Genomic DNA, 13,877 nt, shown 5'->3' with positions numbered 1-13,877 from the left:
TGATAGGTGGATTACTTTCTTAGGTAGGAATCATGATAGTTGAAGGTTGTGAGCCATTTGCTAAAAGGTGCTGCTTGCAGTAGGGGGGTTCCCAAGCAATCCCCGTCGCAAGCGAATGCATGACTTTGATTTTCATTTGTCAATGTCATAGTGAATCATACATAGCTCTGCAAGTGTGTTTAGACTGAGTGCGACAGTCCACAGGTTACTGCAACAGGGACATGCAGCAGTCGCTGTAGGCTGTACCTTAGATTGCAGGCCTCATGGGCACTTTTTGCAGTCTTACATCAAAATGATCCTGTTGCTATAATGTCGTTGGATTAAACCTACGGAGGCCTTGTTTACTTCCCAAGTTGGGAGTTGCAAAATTGGCATTTTGCCATAAATGCGACACTATAACGTTTCGTTTGTATTTGTGAATTATTGTCCAAATATTGACTAATTAGGCTCAAAAGATTCGCCTCGCAAAGTACACAAAATTGTGCAATTAGTTTTTGATTTCGTCTACATTTAGTATTCCATGCATGTACCGCAAGTTTAATGTGATGGGGAATCTTCTTTTTACATAGTGTCAAAGTTGGGAGTTTGGAGGGAAGTAAACAAGGAGGGAATTGTTGTATTGTTTTGTCTTGCTCTTTCTGCTTTTTATTATCAGAGGTTTTAGGGTGAGCTGATAGGCATGAGCTTAGGCTTGTGATATGGCTGGCTAGCTTTGCCAGGTCAAGATTCCTCTGATGCACAATGTTGATAACAAATGCATATGGTTCCGAGTTGCTGACTGCATCTTCAGTTCTTGTAGACCTTTTTTTTTTTTTTGTAACGAGTGCTAAATTGGGTTGGGAATATACCTGCAGCTGGCCCCCCGGTGGCCCGTGCCTTCCCTCGCTCGAAAGCAGGCAGGGGACAAAGGAGGGCTCTGCAATTGCTTCGAGCTCTTCCAAGAGTTTGACTAGCTTGGTGTGTATGATGCACACAGGCTCTTCATTTTCATGGCGAAGCAAACCATCGTGGCACCACCGTGGCCTGTCATCTTCAGTCCTACCCTCACACATCACAACAGAGTGCTGCGAGGCGTGCCGAGATGGCAAGGTGTACGTGTTGACCACCACTCCATGTTGCAAATGAATACACACCCACAGGGCCGCAGGCACCATCTCTGCTTTGTTCACTCCTCAAGCATCCAAACAATATTTTTCTCTCACAATAAATTAGACGTTTCAACTTTTCAGCTGGCTTATAAGTCCAGCCGAACAGGCCGCAAGTCTGGAAACCTCTCCTCCAATTGTTCCTCCCTTGGTCGTCACCTACACTTGCCAAATCCACACATCTATAAACACCACGCGCCATGGCATCAAACTTGTCGCCGTATCCAGCAAAAAAAGGGTTCATACATTGCTGCTGTTGCATCATGGGGAGCATGGACTACGACATTGGCAAGAAGCCCAGACCAGACCAGCATCATCAGCAGCAGCAGCAGAGGAGGTCGAGGGCCGTGGTGGTGCTCCTGTTCCTGACGAACGCGGCGTCCATCCTCGTCTTCTCCGGCGCCGGCGCGGCGCTCCACGCCCACGTCGGCAGGCGCTACCCGGCGGCCGTCCACGCGTGGGGCTCGTCCAAGCTGCTCCGCGAGCTCAACGTCACCGGCCTGGCGCTCGCGGCCAGCCACGCCGAGGTGGTGGACCTGTCGAACCGCCTGACCGCGGCCAACAAGCAGCTCGAGGCCATCCTGGGCGGCGGCTCGGCCGCCAAGCGCGACATGGAGGCCGCCCGGGAGGAGCAGCGGCAGGCGGCGGCGGCCAACGGCGGGCTGTGGCGGCGGGAGCGGGACCTCCCCGCCGGTGGTGAGCTTCGGTGGGCGGTCGGCCCGCACAGGCGGCCCGGCGCCGGCGGTGAGGTGATGTTCCCGGCGGTGGGGCAGGCGTGCCACCGGCACCGCGGCGACCTGGAGCGGTACATGAACTACACCGCCGGCGGGGAGTGCCCCTCCGACGAGGCGTTCGCGCAGCGGCTGATGCTCAAGGGGTGCGAGCCGCTGCCGCGCCGCCGGTGCCGGCCGCGCACCCCCGCCGGGTACGTGGAGCCGGCGCCGCTGCCGGCGAGCCTGTGGGCGATCCCGCCCGACACCAGCGTCGTCTGGGACGCGTACACCTGCAAGAACTACTCCTGCCTCGTGAACCGCGGGAAGGCCAAGGGCGGCAGCTACGACTGCAAGGACTGCTTCGACCTCCGCGGCCGGGAGAAGGACCGCTGGATGCGCCGCGCCGGCAACAACGACGACGACGACGACCGGGAGAAGAACTCGCTCGACTACACCATCGACGGCGTGCTCGCCACGTTTCCAAAAGGCACGGCGCGGATCGGGCTGGACATCGGCGGCGGGACGGGCACCTTCGCGGCGCGGATGCGTGAGCGCGGCGTGACGGTGGTGACGACGTCGATGAACTTCGACGGGCCGTTCTGCGGCTTCATCGCGTCGCGGGGGCTGGTGGCGATGCACCTGAGCGTGGCGGCGCGGCTGCCGTTCCCGGACGGGGCGCTGGACCTGGTGCACTCGATGCACGTGCTCAGCGGCTGGATCCCCGACGCGGTGCTGGAGCTCGCGCTCTTCGACGTGTTCCGGGTGCTCCGGCCCGGCGGCGTGTTCTGGCTCGACCACTTCTTCGGCCTGGGGGCGCAGCTGGACGCCACGTACGTGCCCATGTTTGAGCGGATCGGGTTCGAGAAGCTCCGGTGGAACGCCGGGCGGAAGCTCGACCGGGGCGTCGAGATGGACGAGTGGTACATCTCCGCGCTGCTCCGGAAGCCCAGGAGGTGACGTGCTTGACGGCCGCCGGACGGAGCTCAGGCTCAGATCACCACCAAGAACAACGGCCATGGAAGGATTTCACAACTCGCAGTTACGGAGTAATTAATTATAAGCTGCAGCTTGATTTCCATGTGTCACAACTAAACAATTTACCTTCAAGTTTTTTGTTTTTTGAGAGGAACAATTTACCTTCAAGTGGATCGTGGATTCGTGGTTGGCTATTGTGGGCCTAGGAAGTTGGACGAGCCCGTAAAGTTGCAGCCCACGACGACATCTCCTACTAATTAAGTTTCAGCCCATAAACCAAGACATGAGCGCGTGTGATGTGCTGGGCTGCTGGCCGTGGCCCATCTGTAAGGGTGTGTGTGTGTGTGTGTGTGTGTGGGTCCACTGTGACAGTGAGCGAGTGCGAGAGATATGCTGCTTGCCTGCTTGTGTTGTTGACAAACATGTGTTAAATCTCTACAGCTAAAAAAACAAAACCGAGTAAAAATTCGGTCCGCCTCGATCGATTAGCGGCCCTCCGTTGCCTGCAAACGCGCCCGCGTCCGCGCCCGCCGCGTTCCGCCGTCGATCCTCGGGGTTGGCTTCGAGCCGTCCCTCGGCCCGACGAGACCCCGACGCAGCACTGGCCCTACGATCAATCGCCCTCCCTCCGCCAACTCTCTCCGCCTCCAACTCCCTGGTCCAGTTTCCCTCCCCATCGCAGCAACGCCGCCGCCGCCGTCCAGGGTTCCCCGTCCTGCATCTCCATCGGCCTCCATTGCAAAACACCGCCGCCGCCGCCGCCGTGAGATCCTCTAGCACCGCCGCCGCCGTCGCCGCAACACCGACACCACTGCCGCCGCAACACCGATGCCGTCGTTCAGGATTTTGCCACACCGACCGCCGCCGCAACACCTGCGCCGCCGCCGCCGTCAAGAGTGGCGGCGCTTCGACAGCGAGAGGCGGTGCCCCCCGATCCATCCCGGCGGCGGATCCTGTACAGTGGGAGGGGTGGCGCCCCAATCTAGTCGCCCATCCATCCCCATCGAGGTGCTCCTCACCCATCAAAATTCCTGTCTTGAAATTCACATGATGCTTAACTGATCCGCCGCACCTCCCCCGCATTCGTCTGCAGCCGATTTCCTCCAGTCCGGCACGGAGGACGGGCGTGAGGGCGACCGCCGCACCTGCGCTTGCCTACGCTCGTGCAGGCCAAGGTACCATCCTGCAAGGGGAGGGCCAGGAGAGCGCCGACGACATCTGGTGCCTTGGTCATCACCTTGCGTGAAACGTCGCCGCGCTGGTAAGGGCCGCCGCGCCACCACTGATGCAACCATCGCGAAGCCGTCCCACCACTGCTACAGTTACTCCACATGGATTTTAGATCTTGTTCTTCGCACGATTTGGAACTGAGCAGCCGCTGGTCTAAATCCCCTTCATGTAGGTGGCCAAACTGCATTCCGCTCTATTAAAAAGCCGTGAGGAAGAGAGTGGGATTTGCATGCTCCTGAAGAATATGGATCGGAGGCCAAGGAACTCATCCCTCAATTTATAGATTTTAAGGAGGTGAGCAGAATGGAGGAGAGTTTTAAAGAATGGTTGGAGACTACGTGCTCCACTGCTCCAGGTGAAAATTTGATGCTTTCCTTCTTGTTTTATCATTTTGCTTACTCGAATTAGGGGCACAAAATCTGGTTCGCCTTTGACCTGAAGGGTTGTTCAGCGCATAAACTTTTTTACATGAATAGTGGACTGCACATACTGCCTCATTTCATGGACAATGGTAAGTTCAAACAAATTCTTCTAGGCATTTCTACATCCTCTTAACTATACTGCATTTTCTTTTTATATTTTATATTATTATGTTCACCACATGGGTGTGTTGGTTTCTTTCCTCTTTATTGCAAGACCAATTTATCTCTTGCTTCCTGCACTAGGCTGTTTCTTATTGATCCTTTTCCTGAATAATTGTAAGATTAGTTTGTGCTTTGGAATTGTAAAACCCATTCTATTATTTGTGTACTATTTGGCATTTTAATTTATTTTAAGTGAGAGATTATTAGGTTAACGTTCTGTCACACAAAAGCAAGGTAAGCTTGCTTATTGCAGCTTATATCAGTATTTCCTTCTCACTTCAACTGTACTAATCAGATTAATAATGTCCCATCATATGAACCACACTTTATGTTGTTAACCTATTTTCCCTAATCGGTCATGAGTTACTTGCCGCAGTAAGATGCTGCTACTCTCTTCAATAGCATTAGGTTACATATACACAATGAAGTAAAGTTTGTTAGAATGGAAAAACAAAATGATTCTTCTGATCTTCCTGCAAGTGGCAAGCATTTGTATTCTAAGCCTTTTGATTTGGTTTCTAATATAATTTTTAGTTGATAAGAAATTTATTGGTCCCGATTGTCATAAGATCTTAGAAGCCTGATTAGATCTCTGTCCAATTCAATCGGCATGGAGCTGAGAAGGTGGGTTGTATTCTGGTAGGGAATATTAGCTTGATAAAAATACCCTGATGTTTTATCGTACACTACATGAGGCCTACTTTATCATTGGACAATATTTTACTATCTTCTGAATTATATGGTGAAGCATCACATTTTATCCTACTATCCTAGTGTATTACAGCTTCATATTGCAAATGCTGTAAGTTCCCAAAAAAACAGGGAACGTATGAGATGACAATGCTTTGATCCCTTTCCCATTATCTCATCAATACAAAGGCAAATATATTATCCTTTATCCCTTTTCCATTATCTCCGTAATTAAGAAGGGGACTTCAGAGATTTTAGGGATAAAGGGCCGGCTGATAACTCAGGCGCAGGGAGGGGAAATCGCCCTGATGATTTTAGGGAACAAGGGTTAAATTTCCTTATGAGCCTATATTTAATTCTAGATGTCTTTTTTACAAAACGTGGTGGGCACATATTCCAAACCAGCTGTGCTACATTGTCATGAATATTTTGTTTTCATCTTGTGTTGCAATATTGATCCCTTGTATGAATGTATGATAAACTGATGGCTTTATCTGATTACTTCATGCAGTGTGATGACATAAGCTACAATGCAAAGTATGAGCATATTGTTTTTCAGAGGTACTTACTACTTGTTTGTGAAATTGGCTTCCACATGTATTAAAATGCATATGGCCGAATGGCACGACAAGAGTGCTAAGATATGATTGTGAGCTCTTTGCTGATTGTTGGCTTAGCGATTGTTCTTTCAATTGAGCTATATATATTTCTTGCTGCTCATAGACTGAAAGCTTGCCAAATTGTGGTAGTCCATTAGATTAGTTTTCAGCTCATAAACTGAAAGTACAGCAAACAACTGTATTAGCTCGGGTGCCGTTTGCATGGGTGATTCTTTGTTTGCCGTGTTGGCTTTTTAGTTAGGTTGTACATAGTAGAATGCAAACTTTCTCAATTGATCTTACTATTTCCATTTCATTGTGCCTATGGAATGGTCAAGATGTGGTCAGTGATAACCAAAGCTATATATCTTATTTTAGTGTTTGACATGTGTGGCCATTTTGTAGGGTGATCAGCATGCTTAGCATTGGTGGGTTTTGGATCTTTCAGAATTTGACAGGGTCAGACTAATCTGGCTTCTCCTCATTACAGAACTGAATTGTGAACTCTATAGAGTTGTAGCATAGAATTTAGTTGTTATATATGGGAATTTTGAATTGCAGTATTGACTGTTTGTATGCAGTAACTGGTGGTGTAGAACATCCCGAATCTGTTTGACACAGCAGTTACTTTTTTGTAAATACACCTGTTCTTGATAGGCAGGATAGTGAAATCGCTAAATGAATGGCTTGCCAAATGTGTGAGTGATCACAATGGTGATAAAAAAGCTGTTAAAAGTATTAAGTTTTTTCTGATACAGAAACATGTGTCTAGCTGAATGGTGCTTACAGGAACAGCTGCTATAATTTCTTACTTATACTAATTCAGTGGTATGCCAAATCTTTTTCTTTATGAATTGACTATTTCCACCACTTCATGTTCCCTTCATATGCTTATGACTTTTGGACACTGACACCCGCTCTCATCCAAATATGGTCATTTTTTTTCTTTTTTTCCTTTTCTTTGACATCTGTTTTTCCTTCTTTTTTTTGGAGCAAAGCAGGTCCGTTGGTATGCATGTTTTGGGTAATATATGTCACTCAACTTTAACTATGGGGTGAATTTAGAATTAGAATGACTCATGTAGGTTGGAAGGAGCACCATATTTCATAAGCCTCATACTTTGCACCATTTTCACTATTACCGCGGTCTTTACTGTTAAGCTCCAGGTGGAAGAGTAGTCAAATATTTAGTGAGGAGTTTAAGCTATTCATATCAGAATTATAACTTTGGTCCTATCTAAGTCATAAATAGTCTATTATTTGGATGTAGTGATCTGTATGTATCCTATACACTGATATTGTTCATCATATCAAGATTTATGTCTGAATTCCGTATTTGTCCTGAGAAAGTAGATTTATGTCAGATTTCTGTTACATCTGATGAGAAAGTAGAAGCTTTTGATCACAATGAAAGAGATGGTATGCATTCACCATAACAAGAGAAGTTAATTTATTTTTGTCTCTAATGTCCATGTCCTCTTACCTATGTTTAAAGTTTCATATGAGGACCATGAAAGAGCTTACTTTGATTCTGCTGACTGGGCTTTGGGGAAGGTACTGTCCTGGTATTTTCAGGACTGGTTGTTTATCTAGGGTCTGTTCAGGCCGTTTGGTTCAGTGAGCTTGAATCGTTACTATAGTTGGACATAAGGCAAAGAGCAAATGTATATTCAGTTTCAAGTGTTGTGTTAAACTTGAACTGAGACATGGTGTTGGATTATAATTTTACTTGAATTAACTATTTTTGTATACTATGTTTATGCTTGGTTTATCACTATTACGCCAATGTTGATGCTTGTGGATTTCAATGAGCCTTAAACAACACGTTAAGTAGATCAACACCATATTTCCTATGCTCTTCATATTGCACTGAAATATTTTACTGCCCGTAGCAACGCACGGTAATTTTTTTAAAAATAAAACATGCGTTAAATAACAATGTCATTTTTTTCAAGTGTAAGGCTCTATTTGGATCCACCAGCTAAATTTTAGCTGGCTACATTTAGCTGCTATGGATCTAAACAGGACTCAGCTAAAGTTTAGCCGGTTAAACTTAGCTAAACTGTTAAAACCAAATTACCCCACCTTCCTTGGGAAAAGTTTCTAAATTGGGAGGGGCTAGAATAGACAAATAGCTCTTTAACTATCATTTAGTTGGTAGATCCAAATACCCCTAGCTAAATTTTAAAAAGTTTCTGAAGTTTAGCTAGTTGGACGGATCCAAACAAGACGTAAATGGGTACTGAAGATCTGGGAGGAAATTGATCTAGAAGGAAAGGGATTGGAGTCGCCACCAATCCTCTGCTCCTTCTCCTGCATACAGCAGTAGTATGTGGCAATGCATGGTGGAAGTACACTGACGAATTTCTGAAAAATAGGAGAAGGCCAACAAATGTCTGTCAGATCGCAGAGACAAAAGGATATTGTTGGAGGCGCCCACCGGTAGATGTCCTGAAAACCAATACTGATGGAGCTTTTCACAAGAAGAGTAGCGGTGACTGGTGAGGGAGCTTTGGGCCATGCCATCAGAGATTCGCAGGGTGATGTGATGATAGCAGTAGCCGGGAAGTTGCAGTACTGTCAAGGGGCTCTTCATGCTGAATCAGTCTGAATCTGGGTGAATCTGAAGTTAGCTTTGGAGACGGATGCGTTTGAGACTTTCACAATGGCAAAGTGTTGGGGGTTGCTTGAGATTACCATTCATTAGCGGTAGAGAGATAGGCATTCTAGATCCATATTTCGAGGGTTATATTTTTATAACGGAAAATAAAGGTGGTTAATTTAGAAAGGGCCTATTTGTTTGCCTTCTAGATTACTCCCTCCATCCCGAAAGACACTGTTCGTTTAGCTTCCAAAACTTGTTCCACAAAGAGTGTTTATATAACTTTCAGACCATCCAACAAAGGTCCTCATAATACCTTCTGGTTCAATAAACGAATCGATCATTTACTCCCACTATCGATGCTCGAGCCAAACTCGCTAAACAAGGAAGGCTAATAGGTCCGACAATTATTGCAAGCGTATATGTATAATTAATTCTACTCGTTAATCCATCCGATTAAGAAGAGTTATTAGGGGTACTTTGGACTTTTAACATTGCTACTATCTTGTCTAAAATTTTCTAAACGAACAGTCTTTGTGGGACGGAGGGAGTATATAAGCCAGACCACTAGCTTATTTCAGATTATTTGCAATCCCAATGTGGTCCCAATATGATCTTTTATTATACTACCCTTTACACATAATCTAATAATCTAATGGATTATAATCTCAAATAAATAGGGTCCTTATATCCACAATGGCGGTTGATGTTTACACCTAGAATGGCGGTTGATGTTTACACCTAGAGTTTACTTCTAGGATTTTATCTTTTTGTAGCGTATCTTCTCCACTTTTCTTTTCCTAGAGACTTTCTTTTTCTAGAGAGGGGGAGAGAGAGATACCATCTGCCGGCCCCTAGATAGAAACTAATGAGCAGAGCGCTAAATGAGCCGAACTCACTTTTAGAGACAGGTAACATCTCCCTTCTCCATCGCCATTGCCTTTGGTACGACCTCCCATTTCGACAAGGTGCCAAGGTGTTGGTGATAGCTCTGCCGGCCGGTCTGCTTTCTTCCTGCCGGCCGGCCAACCACGACGGCGGTCGGCGGCGGCCCAGAGCTGAGAATTTCCGAGCAACTGGAAGTCAGCACCAGGCGGCGTCGTACGTCGTGAGCTCGTGACGGCTCAACCGCCGTGGCGGTGGTGGGGTCCAGCAGCGAAGCTATCATCCTCTCCGTCGTCCCCTTGCATCACACTAAGCTTCTTTTGTTGCCTAGGAGCTAGGAACGTGCACACAGAACCAGCCTCTCGATGGGATCGGGGTGCGCAGCAACAAAAGCTAATGCCTAATGACGACGTTACCAGAAAAAGGCAGTGTGAAGCGTGTGGCCTTGGCTAGAGATTTGCTGCGCGATTTTGTCTTGGGCTGATCACGACTCTTGCTCGAGCCGTCCCTATAGCCATCGGGGCCATGGACCTACTGCGACACTAAGTATGTTTGTTTGGCTGTATGGTTTATGTATGGAATGGTGCAAAATAATAATGATTCTTTTTTTTAATTATACCATCCCATCTAGGATGAAGTCATCCCACCTAATACATTATTCTACTAATAAGAGTGAGCCATATGGTACAAGCACATTAGTTGAACCTCACCATTCAATATCATTCATACATACATCATATGGTATATGGTGCATGCAACCAAACAAACCCTTAGGGATCGAGAGTCCATCAGCTTGCAGCTAGCTTATTCTTTCTTGATCAATAGGGCATTATCAGTTGATCAGGCCCCATGCCGGCATGCGTGGCTGCTGCTGCCTGTTATTCTATCCAAAAAGCAGCATGCTGCTGCTCGGTCCCTAGGCCACTAGCACTCTCTAAAATTGTTGGATTCTTCTCCCTTTAAAATTTGTTTCTTGCAAATAATGGGTATTCTTTCCTAGGACATTAATTCCAAGAATTGAAGACATGTTTGGATTTATCCTTGGTTAAATACAGCCACAAGCCCAGAATGCAATGTCATGACTCATGAATGTAAGGAGATGCTAGCATTGTGCTAGTGCTATTTGTTTTGGTTGTCAACGAGTCGGTGGTCAGTTTGCTGGTAGGGTTGTGATGGATGCTTCCTGTCACATTCGAGGATGGTGCCACTCCCCATTTGGGCTGGGATGAGATGGAGGGGGACAGGGTAGGGGTCGAGGCATGGCAATCCGGCCCCAATGCAAGCACACCCAAAGGAGTGGAGAGAAGCTAGCTTAGCCTCTCCCATATCTCTCGAAAGATACATCTTCTGACCCGGTTCACAGTCGCCATCATTCACATCTTTATTTCTACAAACTCTTAATAAAGCTTGTTCTCGATCAGCCTCTCAGCATCATGGATCCCTTTGTGCTGGGGCACATTCATGCACATCGCAGAGGCATGGACGACGGCCATAATGATGTACTACATTTGTCTTGGAATATAAATGATTTTCAATGTATATCCTGCTAAGTTAAAATTGTTCGGTAACCAAATTTATAGAGAAGAGATTAACATCTAATAAAAAAGAGATTAACATCTAATAAAAAAGAGATTAACGTCTAGTAAAGTAAACTACAACGAATCTAATTAAATTCATTGTTACCATACATACTTTTAGCTTAAAATCTGCCGTACGGTTTAGAAACGGAGAGACAAATGCAAGCAAGCGGTGATCAGATTCCCACCGTACTAGCGCCAAAGATTAAAAATGCTTAGGGTGGCTGCATGCACGGCATCTGCACTGCAAGATGTGACTGAATAAACTCAGTCGACACGCTGCAGGACCTTTTTTCCCCCTTTTGCAGCCATTTCATTTCAATCAAGTCTAAAGAACCAGACTTTTCAGCGGCAAGTACGTGGCTGAATGCAAATGCTCGTCTGCCATTCTGCTAGCATAATCTACTTATGTGAAGACGAGCTGTGGCAAACCCAGGATTATTTAATTTATAGGCTAGCTGGACATTAGAAGAACATTGCGGTAGCATTCAGTGGCAACATATGAAAAATTTACAATTGCAAAATCCATAAACACTACAAATTCGTACAAGATACTAGCTAGCTAGTAATCAAAAAGTGGTTTTGAGAAGAATAGTAAAAATCTAGAAAAAACTAACGTACGCTCCTAATTCTAAATCTTTTATTCTTTTATATATATGCTCTACCTTTCAGAGAAAAAGGAAATGTTTTATCCTAAATCAAGTACATTTCATCGAATCCCAGCTGAAGCCATGCACATGATGCACGTACCGCTGCTCACAGACTTTATCATCAGTGGCCGCCACCGACGTGTAAGATAAAGGCATGTCACTCTCGTTACTTGAACACGTATGAATATGATCACGAAGTGTACATGTGTGTGGCGACACACACGTACCATATCGAGGCTATGGTCATGTACCCCGAGCTCGATACGATCGTCGTCGCATCGCATCACTGTTGTACCCTAAAAGTTATCTCATCGATCCGCCCGTGTCATTCCTAGCTAGCTACTCACTGATCGATACAATATATGTACCTTGATGTTTCTCAAAAGGTCGAAAACCAACAAGCTACTTTTTCACCACGGATCCATCATCACCTGTATCTTCGTACTACGATTCCTCCCCTGTCCTCGTCGCCAAGCTAGTCAATTTAGCAAAGCATTTTCTACATGGTTATTTTCTTGGTGACATTCACCAAATGTATAAAATCTCTGGTCCAGTGGTTGAGCACTTGAGTAGCATCTAGCAGGTCCAGATTTGACTCCCCGTGAGAACGAATTAAACGAGTTTGAAATAAAAAAATTATAAAAAATAGGTAGGACTTCCCTGACTTCGCTCAAAAAAATAAAACCTAGCTGGGTTCTTATTTGTTTTTTTTACGATTCCTTCCTTAGAACCGATCGATCTCGGTTCCATACGTCCAAAAGTACTGTAATCCTTTTCATAAATTTTGATCCCACAATTAATCAAATTTACTTATTTTTCACTCTACCTCATTTATTTATTTTCTATCACAATGCTCGTCTTTACTTTTGTGATAGACTTTAATTCTCGTTAATAGTACTAGTCCATCAACCGTGCTCCCGCACGGGCTAATATTTTTAGAAGCTATTGTATTTGAAAATTATTTAGAAATTAAACTCCTAGATAATAATCAAAATTTATTGCCTACTACTCTCTTATTTTTTTTCAATACATCAACATAATACTTATATAGATATGTACCTACCTTTGTCCAATTGTGATTGATTTTTAATTAATAATTACTCTATGCACTTTTTCATCCATATTCATACTTTTTCCATTTTGTATCGCACCTCCAATCCTCCATACATTATGTTTAGCATACAAATCAATATTTTTCATCGATTCCTCACGTACATGTATAAATGGTCTAAATGGTGACACTCATCATGTGTATATACTTGAACTTAGTATTTTTATATTAATAATGATATAAATAGGTAATTTAGAATCATATATTAGTTTATTTTTGACATTTATGTATGATGCACGTGAAGATAATTATATTAAGATTTAGATGTTTAATTTAGGTTATTTTTAATAACAACTTACATGGGTAATATAGATAAAATTTTAGAATGATATTTTAAGTTATGCTTTATTATGTATTAGTAAATTGGATGAAGATTATGGGATTAATTTAGATTATTTTTTATAATAGCTGAGCTCGGTAATTTAGATATAGGTTTAGAGCTCATTTTTGAATATTTTCACAATGATAGTGGTGGGTAACTTTTTAGAAAATATAATAGATCAATGGCTATGATTATTAGAGTTTACATGATTGGTGTTTGATATTTTTGATTTTTATGAGAATTTGTCTCTTTTTTTTCTAGCTTGTCTCATGGAACTAATGCGGAGTCTCCAATGGAAAAAAAATAGGACTACATTGCTAAAAAATTATTACCATAAGCTACCTCTCGTTTGTTAAATATTCAAACATAATAGATATATACTTATTATCTTCATCCAATTGTGATAGATTTTAGTTAGTAATTACTCTATAATATTTTCATTCACATTTATAATCTTTAACTTTTCACTTTGCATCACAGGTATGTGCTTGAATTTCATACCTTGAATTTGTTTAATGAACCCTAAGTTTGTGATACAATTTTAATATAAAAATCTATATTCTCATCACTTCCTCTATATCTTTATAAATGGTAACACATCATGTGTATAGAACTTAATTATAATATCATATACCAATAGTGCAAGATATAGACGATTTAGAATCATATATTGCTGTATATTTTAATTAAGGTTATTTGATTCAAATGTAGGGTTATCATGTTATTTTTAATAATGGCATGTGTGGGTAATATAGATGCAAATTTAACAGGTTACTTTAAATTTTTAAGTAATA

The 13,877-nt window shown here is 44.1% G+C and overlaps 1 protein-coding gene across 8 annotated transcripts; it reads left to right on the top strand.

The window, feature by feature from the left end:
- The first annotated feature begins 44 nt into the window (after window positions 1–44).
- LOC117860882 (probable methyltransferase At1g29790) lies at window positions 45–7,716 on the top strand. Of its 8 annotated transcripts, none has more exons than XM_034744301.2 (5): window positions 45–3,841; window positions 3,927–4,094; window positions 4,236–4,357; window positions 4,472–4,574; window positions 5,849–7,716. In XM_034744301.2, exon 1 carries the CDS (start codon window positions 1,346–1,348, stop codon window positions 2,813–2,815), a length of 1,470 nt encoding a protein of 489 aa, XP_034600192.1. In that variant the 5' UTR covers window positions 45–1,345; the 3' UTR covers window positions 2,816–3,841; window positions 3,927–4,094; window positions 4,236–4,357; window positions 4,472–4,574; window positions 5,849–7,716. The 8 variants fall into 8 exon arrangements, with proteins under 8 accessions (XP_034600192.1, XP_034600193.1, XP_034600190.1 ...); XM_034744302.2 differs by lacking the exon at window positions 4,472–4,574 and having other exon boundaries at window positions 4,236–4,418; window positions 5,849–5,898; window positions 6,342–7,716; XM_034744299.2 differs by having other exon boundaries at window positions 4,236–4,574; window positions 5,849–5,898; window positions 6,342–7,716.
- Window positions 7,717–13,877: the final 6,161 nt, after the last annotated feature.

The sequence above is a fragment of the Setaria viridis genome, chromosome 6, assembly GCF_005286985.2.
Source record: "Setaria viridis chromosome 6, Setaria_viridis_v4.0, whole genome shotgun sequence".
NCBI lineage: Eukaryota > Viridiplantae > Streptophyta > Magnoliopsida > Poales > Poaceae > Setaria > Setaria viridis.
This window is presented reverse-complemented; position numbering and strand designations above follow the sequence as displayed.